Source organism: Capsicum annuum, chromosome 1 (assembly GCF_002878395.1).
Source record: "Capsicum annuum cultivar UCD-10X-F1 chromosome 1, UCD10Xv1.1, whole genome shotgun sequence".
Lineage (NCBI taxonomy): Eukaryota > Viridiplantae > Streptophyta > Magnoliopsida > Solanales > Solanaceae > Capsicum > Capsicum annuum.
Window position 1 is genome coordinate 244,494,839 of NC_061111.1, and position 10,119 is coordinate 244,504,957.

General features: G+C 30.7%; 1 protein-coding gene across 2 annotated transcripts; it reads right to left on the minus strand.

Annotated features, from left to right (window-relative positions):
• Positions 1 to 1,823: 1,823 nt before the first annotated feature.
• On the minus strand, positions 1,824 to 9,135 carry LOC107850594 (probable transcription factor KAN2). 2 transcript variants are annotated; one of them, XM_047401080.1, is made up of 6 exons: positions 8,179 to 9,135; positions 7,287 to 7,363; positions 5,166 to 5,220; positions 4,875 to 5,007; positions 3,531 to 3,597; positions 1,824 to 2,212 (listed from the first exon to the last, which is right to left on the minus strand). In XM_047401080.1, exons 1-6 carry the CDS (start codon positions 8,801 to 8,803, stop codon positions 2,081 to 2,083), a joined length of 1,089 nt encoding a protein of 362 aa, XP_047257036.1. In that variant the 5' UTR covers positions 8,804 to 9,135; the 3' UTR covers positions 1,824 to 2,080. The 2 variants fall into 2 exon arrangements, with proteins under 2 accessions (XP_047257036.1, XP_047257038.1); XM_047401082.1 differs by having other exon boundaries at positions 3,531 to 3,594; positions 8,179 to 9,124.
• Positions 9,136 to 10,119: the final 984 nt, after the last annotated feature.

Consider the following 10,119-nt stretch of genomic DNA (forward strand, 5'->3'; position numbering starts at 1 on the left):
TCTTAAGGTCAAGGTTGCTTTAAGTGGGGTATATCTTTTATCAATCCTAAAAAACAAATGGAATTAAAAGAATTATTTCATATTCCTAATATGTTGTAAATTCTACATTTAATATATATTTTACTATAAAAATAAAGGAAATAATAATTAAAGTGAATACGTTTTTTCACCTTTGCCTTTCCATAAATGAAGTTTAAAAGCAATTTTTATCCTTTATTAAATTTAGAAGCGAATTCAAAATTTAAAGTTTATCAGTTTAATTCTTATAACGATTATAAGTTAATATACGATAATAATGGTTTTCAAATTCACATGAAATTATTTTTAAGAAAAAGGTACTTCACGTTATTTAAAAGGAAATTCAAGTAATTTTAACACAATTTTGAAACTTATATTGTTTATTTAAGACAAGTAATATATGAAAATTTGAAGGATTTTTCAAGAAAAGGTGTGAGAATATTATGAAAAGTCACTTTGTGAAAATTAAAGTAAATTATTTATATTAAAGAAAAGGCAACAAGATATTGATATATAGAATAATGAAGAAAAAGATATAGTCACATAATGAACATAAAAAGTGTCCTTTAATTCCTTTCTTGTCTTTTTCTTCTTGTTATTTTTCATTTTTTATGTCTACATTCTTTTAGCTCATTTACCAATAATTTCTCTAATCTTTCCAATTCATTTTTTGGGAAAGTGTAAAGCACTTGACTATGCCCAGGAATAAATAATCTTTCTTTGCTTCCATTGGTTGTTCGGTATTCACATTGAAGCCTCGATTAATTCAGATTGTGCATTACAACGGCGGAAGCAAAAGTTGTAATGCACGATCTGAACTAATGCACGATCTGCCTCCGATCAATTCAGCCTCGATGCATATATAGCAGAAGTTGAGTCCCCTCCGACTAGTTCTTTTATTTATATTTTTTTATTATGATATCCTTAATTAAGATGTTGGCTCCGCCATTAATTACAGGGCCTATGATGAGGGTAGCGCTACCAATATGATCTAGGAATAAATAGTCATTCCTCCTCCAACAACAAACAAATTCAGTATAGTCTCACAATTTGATTCTCTCGAAACTGGTACAGTTTATATAATTAAGAGAAGCTCACGGAGCAAGAATTCCTCGACTTGGATTATATATCCAAATACCTCGGCCATTCCACACGCTGCCTAGCAGAGACGTGGTTATCCTAACCTCTTAGGAAGAATCAAAACCATAAAAAACATTCTAGCTTGACGAGAATCGGCGCAAGGATCAAAACTCTTTTTATGAAGTGATTGATTGTTTATGATAGACCCCCAGATCTTACCACTCTTTTTATGAAGTGATTGATTGTTTTCGACAGACCCCGACTCAAAAAATTCATTTTTGAAGGCAAATTTTCATCCTAGATTTTGTGACAAATCAATGTATAGAACTAACATGTTTATACCAAAACTCTCACTATGAAGATATTAAGTATCCAACTTAATAACAACGACAATATATTTAGTGTAATTTTATTGATAAAATCTGAAGAAAATATGTAAGATGTACGTAAATTTTATTTCTATTTCATAAAAACAATAAAGAGATTATTTTCAATAAACTTTGAAATTTAAGTATATATCTATCTTAAGAGCTATAAAAATTTTAGAACACAAACATATAAATTGGAGGTAGTATAACTTTTTGTCAAAATATAAATGCCTCATACAATTACCAAAGTAGCAAAAAAGAAAGGGAAAAATAAAACTCTATTTCTATAATGATTAACATTCTCCTCTAAAATCAATTACTTTTTCTCTCTCTTAATTTTGTAGGAAAATAACAAAATGAACAATTTCATAATGTACTATTTGATTTGGATATTATCACAAGAATATTATATTATATATTATATATAAATGGAAAAAGGAAAATGTACTTTTTTTTCCCCTCCTTTTTCTTTTTTTCTTGCTTTTTCTTGTCTCCTTGTCTTTTTTCATTTCACTTTTTTTTTTTTGCCTTTCTTTTTACTAATGATTTCAAAATGAGTACTACTTTTTTGCTCCATGCAAAAAACTTTTGATATTTTTTTTTTTTTATAAATACTATGAAATATTAGGAAATCCCAAAGTGAAATTCAAATTAGGCTTCTTTGGACTTGCTTCATGTGTTATGCTTGATGAGCTCACTTCTGTTGATATTCCTTCATAACTTGTGCATTTTGCTTCCATGTCTTTCTATTTTTCCAAAAAAAAAAAAAGAAATTGAAATAAAAAAAAATTGAATTAGTACTAAGGAATAATAATAATTAAGTAGAAATAAAAAAAGTGTGTGTGAATAAATAAAGAAAGCTAAGGAATCAAAAGGACAGATTTGAGGAATATATACTGATGTTATATATATATTAATTACTATCCAAAAATTCTATATATCCTATCCATGCACTAGAGATGGTGACAGAATTAGGATTTTTACTAAAGAGATTTAACGATTTATAAATAGTGTAATTTTTTATTGAAGAAGGTTAATGAACTTTCTTGATCTTGCCTGGTTCTGCCTCTGATTAGATGCATATTATACATGTATTATTACCAAAAAGATAAGAATTAATGATGGACAACTTCTGTCGTGAGGCAACAATATTCGTTAATTTTTATATTCACATTGAAAATTAGTTAGTTTAACCCTACATATATAGCTCATATTCTGAATCAGGTCGAATAAATTGAAACAGAAAGAGTATTGTTCAATTCTTTCCATATTATTTAGAACTTAAGCAAACTATCCACATTGTATAAGCTTGAAGTAGCATCTACAATAACACACCCGGTGTAATTTCACAAAATTGCAGCCTGATGGTGTAGTGTATAGATTTATTTAAACTCAATTTTTTGAAGGTGCAGAGATTGTTTCTGATGGACTCTAACTCGAGTAAAGTATAGCCTGGCATCTACAATAACATACTCAATAAAATCCGACAAGTGAAATCTGAGGAGGATGGTGTGTACATAATCTTATCCTATAAAGATCAGAGTCGAAGATAGAGAGACTGTTTATGATGAACCATCGACTCACGTCACGGGCAGACCTAAAGCCAATTTTGGAGTGCTCCGGCACCCGTTAAATTAGATACAGAATAGGTATAATTATATAAAAAATGTATAAAAATTCATATAAGACTTGGAAAAGCACCCATTAAACCAAAAATATAGACGGAGCTTTAGTTCCTAAGCGGAACTTTAAAGCTTTATTGGGCGTCAATATGTGTGTTCGGGCCTTCTGGACAACCATAACCCCTAAATCTTAGGTACGCCACTGACTCAAGTAAGGACATAATGGAAAATGCACATAGGAACTCGCGTAAAGTATAAAGTAGCATCTACAACAACATACTCAATATAATTCGACAAGCGAAATTTAAGGAAGATTGTGCGTACGTACGTAATCTTATCCCTATGAAGATCAGAGTCAAAGATAGAGAGACTGTTTATGATAGACCATCGACTCAAATAAGGACATAATGAGAAATGCACATAGGAACTTGTAATTTAGTACCTTTAAAGAAGGTATATTTCCATGATAATCTTCTAGATTATTGCCATGCAACTGCCAACTTTCCCTGCTATAAAATCACAAAAATAAAGATAGAATATTTTTCTATCATCAGTGGAGGCCATGCATGCAGAAGAAAGAAATTAAAGTAAAAAAGTGAAACTGAGTAAACAAAAAGCCAATCTTTTAGTACTATGTATTACTATTATTTTTTTATAGTATAGTCTTTCCATCTTCTTATTATGATATACCCCTCCATTTCGAAATAAGTGAATTGTTGAGGTATTTATTAGTATTTTAAAATAAGTGAATCATTAATTCTTTTTCAAATTTACCCTTATAATTTGATAGTTAATTAACTTTTGAAAAGGTATTACAAGGTCAATTTTTTTTTGGGGGTAAAAATGAAAAGTTATGTTAAATTTATGTCTTTAATGCTTTTTTTCTTAATTTGTGTGCTAAAATTCAACAATTCATTTATTATGAAACGAAGAAAGTACTATCCAACTTTTGGCACTAAAATTAAAGAATTTTAGCTTTGACACTAAGTTTCCTAGTAAGGGGTCTAGTTTCAAATGTCTTGTCAACAGTGACGAAGCCAGAAATTTATTTAATCAAGCATAGAAAAACATAGTGACACATACAAATTTCTTTTAATTATGGCATGCAACAATTTGTGCTCGATCAAGATTATTATTTCTTTCAAATTCTCAAAAATAGTTTATATTTCTACTGAAGGTATATATACTGAAACGAACCGTCATTAATGGACGTTGCATATGACACGATCAATATATACGACTTATGCTACTACTAAAAAATACTCCTTTTTTTCCTAAAAGATGAGTCAAGCACGTCGACTCTCTAAAATAAACACTTTTGACTTCTCAGAAACAAAAAAAAAAAAAGCAACTCGGTGTACTAAAGCTTCCGCCATACGCAGGGTCCGAGGAAGGGCCCCACCACAAGGGTTACTGTACATAGAAGCAGAGCCAGAATTTTAACTAAGGGGGTTCAATATTTGAAGAAAACCTAGCCGAAGGAGGTTCTACAACTACTATAGATACATAAAACTTAATTTTAATCATGTATAAATGACAGATTTTTTCGCCGAAGGAGGTTCGGATGAACCCGCTATCAAAGGGTTGGCTCCACCCTTGATTGTACGCAACCTTACCTTACATTTCTGTCAGAGGCTATTTTCAAGGTTTGAACTCGTGACCATCTCGATCACATGACAACAACTTTACCAGTTACTACAAGACTCCCTAATTAAGCTAATAATCCTCTCATAATTAATTCTATGGACTTTAGTAATCTATAATAATTGTTTATATAAATATTTACCTTGAAGAATTACTCCAAAGTCCACCATAATTGTGAACTGATGAAAATTCAGACTTGTTTGAATTTTGAATTTCAAGCACTAAATCATCAGAATTATCCCCAGATGACACATTATCAAACACCTCTGACTGTCCTAGAAATGGAGAAAAAAATTAAAATCATTATTTCTTCACAAAACAAAAATATTTTAAAGCATATTGTATACACATATTATTTGATTTATTCTTTAAAAAAATACATTATAATAATTATGAAACACTCATTAATTCATACTCTATTTTAAATTTGTACCTGAAGAAGCTGCTCCTGCTGCTGATTTATCAGTTGTTTTTACCGTTCGATACATCTGCAAGAATTATTTTTTTTACATTATTAGGTCATCTAAAAGATATTTACGAGTAATTGTCATAGTAGACCACTTATATGTATACATTATATTATAATACATAAGTGGTCTAATATATGTCAACAGAATACAAAATACTTGTATTAATATGATAAAGAAAAATATATATACACTCAAGAATCTTACTCCCTTTTTGGTTTATTTTAAGCATCTATTAATAAGAAAATCAATTAAAAATTCTAATTATACTAAGAAGTTAATTATTGACTTAATCACTACCCCCCCCCCCCCGTCAAGACATTTCATGTATCTTATTATGTGTTGTTGGTATTGTCCTTTTCTCCATTATTTCTAGAGTAAAGCATTTAGTACACCTCTCAACTATGATCAAATTTGCTACGGGGATTCTATTACCCTTCGGACTAAATTTTAGCATATTTTTGTATCTTTGTAGCTGACGCGCCACCTTTTGTCAACCTTTTTAGCTGACGTGAGCCCCATTTTATGTCATAAAGGTGTTATGTCAGTACAAAAAGATGACAAAAATACGCTAAATTTGAGTTGAGGGGGTAATAGAATCCTTGTACAACATTTTCATCTAAACATGATATGGATAAAATATGTGTACACGCAAAACACAATCTCCCCAGACTCCACTCATGAGATTACAACGGCCAGTATACTATTGTATCCCTAAATAAAAGACAATTCGGTGCACTAAAACTTTCGTTATACATAAGGTACGGCATACGAAAAAACATTCCACCACAAAAATGTATTATACACAATCTTACCTGACATTTCTGTCAGAACCTATTTCCAGAGGTTGTATCCCTCAAATAAAAACAAACAAATCCTTATACTTTTCCATTGTTATTATTAATGAATCATCAAGACTTGTAGTAAGTACTACATATGGTTCATTCTCCCAAGTAAAAAAAAAGCTGCATTATATAATAGACTTGCAGAACCATCAGATCTACTAGTAGAAAAAAAGTCTTTGAAAATTTTGAAAGAATCAAAGAAGAGAAGAAAATATGTATAAAAAAGTAACATTGGAATTTGAAATGTCTCTGGAAATTTACATACTCCCTTCATTTCACGACAAGTTAATTGTTGGATTTTGACATACATATTAAGAAAAAAAAAAGCAAAGACATAAATTTATCATGTTTTTTCATTTTTACCCTCTTCAAAAGCAAAGAAAACATGATACATCACTCCCAATGCACATTTAATGAAGGGTAAATTTGGAAAAAAATTCCAACGTCTACCTTGAATTGTAAACCATTCACTTATTTTGAAACATAAAAAATACTCCAACAATTCACTTATTATAAAACGAAAAAAGTATTCTACAAAGTAGAACTAGTTAAAAAAAAAAAAAAAAACCATAGCCTTTTGTGAAGACTCCAAAAAAATAATTTAACTCACTCTATATTGAACTTAGCATTAAAACAACACATGTTATTGAAATTCCAAAGCATAGTCTTTTGTGAAAACTCCAAAAAAAAAAAAAAAAACAATCTATACGTAGACAAAGAAAGGAAAAAAAAAGGGGGGGGGGGGGGGGGGGTGCATTCTGATACACAAAGTATATCGCGAATACCTTACTTAAGCAATTATCAGATCGATCTTTCAAGGACATGATTTTTTATTTTTTTTTATGATTAACACCTCTTGAAAACTCAATCGGAAAGAGAATTGATGAAAGTTCGTCCAATGACAGCTCTTGACGTCAATTCAAGCTTGCTCGATCTGTTCAATTCAGAGCTTATAATGCAATCACATTCTCGGGTTCAATTGTTGTTTTTATTTCTGTATTTCTGATTTATCCACTAGGTCAGTCTTATTCATATAGGATTCAGGGAAGGCCTGAGTCTAAAAGGGTGTTATATAGAGTCGTAGACAGTTTACCATAATGTAAGTATACTAATTACTAATGACTGTTTTCGCTGCTCAAACTTGTAATCTATAAGTCAAACACAGACAATTTTTACCCATGACCTATATTCGAACAAATGAAAGAAAAAAAAAATAACCCCTCTTTTAATAAATTTTTTTACCTGTAAATGAGATTTAACATGAGCCAAAGTGAGATCTTTCACATCCATAAGCTCAAGAACTGACTTGGGTGTTGCTCCTACATCACCCCCCACAAAAAAAAACACATTATTAATGAAGCTCAAAATATACATAGATTTTCTCAATAAGTTTAATTTTTATGTACCAACAATATCCAACTAAATTTAATTTGCACTATTAAATTATAACTTAAAAAATTACTATATGAAAATAAAATGAAATTAGTAATCTGAAAAATAAGTCAGGCAATAGTAGAAAAATTATAATATTGTCGGTGTATACAAATTGAATTTCATTGTTAAAAAATTTTTACACTATCAGTACAGTTTAATTGCTCATATCAAATCATTACTCTAGACGGTAAAAACTTATCTGCACCTGATTTTTACATCAAATCAACAGTATCTAACTTGATGTAAACATCTTATACGAATAAGTATATTTACCAATAGTGGCGGATCCAGCTCTTTCATAGGGGTTCATTTGAACCTGTTCGACGGAATAATTTACCATTTAAACATGATTAAAATTATTTTTTATGTATCTATTGCAGGTGTTGAACTTCCTTCGACCAGTGACGGAGTCAGAATTTTCACTAAGGGTCTCAAAATCGAAAAAAATAGACATACGAACCAGTCGAAGTGGGTCGACATCAATTATATATGCATAAAAAATAATTTTAACCATATACAAGGAGTATAATTTTTTGTCGAGGGGAGTTCGAATGAACCCTTATGATAAGATGGCTCTGCCACTGCCTTCGACTAGGTTTTCTTCAAATATTGAACCCGTTTGGTAGAAATCCCGACTCTGCCTCTGTTTACCAAACATAAATGAACTAAATAAAGCATAAAAGTTAAGAAAATAGCCTACTTTCATGTCCACCCAATAGCTCAACAGCATGAACAAAACGAGCATGAAGTGTACTTGTCCATCTCATTCTTGGAGCTCTCATACTTCTTTTTGTTGGAAATCTTGAAAAAAATCTTGATCTCATTAGCCCATTTTGATGATTATGATGATGATTATAGGATTGAAAGTGGCTATTTGATGAAGATATAGGGTTAATATTATAATTATTAAAAGTATTAGGATGAGAAGATGGTATTATAGGTAATGTAGTTGTAGGGTTTTGATTATTGTATAATGGAACTCCACTTATAGGTCTAAAATAACCAAGATTATGATGATGATGATGAGGAGGAGTACTAAAAGGGTTATTTATGAAATATTGGCTAGAAGGGTAATTAGGTTCTTGATGAGTTGTAGTATTAACATTAATATTAATACTACTGGGTTTTGGAATATTTGATGATAAAGATAGGTCAAAACAAGAAGTGTTAGTATGAATATTATTATGGGATTTTCTTGATTCCAAAGCTCTTGTCCAAAATCCCAAATCCATATTATTATTTTCTTCTTGATGAGTAGTAGTAGTAGTAGTATTTGGAGGGCTAATTTGTAAAGATAAATCAAGTTGTGATGGAAATAACTCCATGGTTTTTCGAAAAAGGGGAAAAGGTAATAAAGCGCGACGAGTGAGATTAGTAATCTGGAAAATAAGACAGATTATAACGAACTAACTCATGTTAATTTCTTGTGTTTGTAAGTAGGTTATAAACTTGTTTGAGAAAGATTTGGATTAATTTTTTTTTTGAGATGAAAAAAAGGGATATGTATAAGATAATAGAGAATTTTTTTTGGGATTTTCTTGAAATGGGGTTTGATGACTATGATGAACTATTGAAGAAGTTGTTGGGATTTGAGATAATTGAGAGAGAAAGGAAGAAGAAGAAGAAGAAGAAATGGAAATAGGTGTATGAAGTGAATGGCTTTGTTTCTTTTGTGTGAAGTATATGTGAGAAAATGACACTTAGGTGGGTGGGAAGGGGTGGGGTGGGGTGGGGTGGGGACTTAGGGGTAGGGGAGGGGTGCGTGGTGGGGTAGGGGCGGATCCACTTTTTATCTCAGGGATTCATTTCAATCTTCTTCGTCGAAAAATTATACTCCCTCCGTTTAAAAAAAAAAATCAAGTTTGACTTGACATAAAGTTTAAAAAAATAAAGAAGACGTTTGAATCTTGTGGTGTTAAATTAAAGAGGTCATTCTTTTTTAAACGGACTAAAAAAGAAAGTAAGTTATTCTTTTTTAAACGAAGGGAGTATTATTTATATATGGTTAAAATTATTATTTATTACGTATGTATAGTAGATATTGAACCCTTTTCGACTAATTTGTATATTTTTTATTTTTTTTTATTTTAAATCTCCTTAATGAAAATTTTGACTCCGCCACTGAGTGGGGATTTGATTTTATGAACATGAGCCAAGGGTCTATCGGAAACAGCCTCTCTACTTCCTCAAAGGTAATGGTATGAACTGCGTATATTTTACCATCTTCAAACCTCATTTTGTGGGAATATATATGTGATGTTGTTGTTGTTGTTGAACATGAGGGTTAAGATGAAAAGGAAGGAAAAAAAAGATAGGGGAAAGAAAAAGGGAAAGTGAGTGAATTTTGTGACTTTGATTCCTTTTTACTCTTTTCCACTTTTACACTTTTTTGGTTTTTAACCTTATTAGCATTCTTTTGGTAAAGAAAAGGAAAATTTTAGTGTAAGCTTTTATATATATGTGAGTACACTCCATCAGCATAATTTGATGAACTAAAGCGTTCACTATCGAGGAAGAGGAGTCTTGAATTTATTATATGCAGTCTTACTTCATATTTCTGCAAAATATTGTTTCACGGCTTGACCTGTGATCTTCTGATCACATGACAGAAAATTTATCAGTTACTTCAATACTCCTCTAT

What these genes read in the sequence shown, in the direction of transcription:
- LOC107850594 (XM_047401080.1), bottom strand. Translation starts at nt 8,803, where the DNA reads ATGGAGTTATTTCCATCACAACTTGATTTATCTTTACAAATTAGCCCT. An exon ending in CTTTGGAGTAATTCTTCAAG is followed by an intron (nt 3,598 to 4,874) that starts GTAAATATTTAT and finishes GTGATTTTATAG; the next exon opens with CAGGGAAAGTTGGCAGTTGC. An exon ending in GAAATATACCTTCTTTAAAG is followed by an intron (nt 2,213 to 3,530) that starts GTACTAAATTAC and finishes TTGGAAAAATAG; the next exon opens with AAAGACATGGAAGCAAAATG.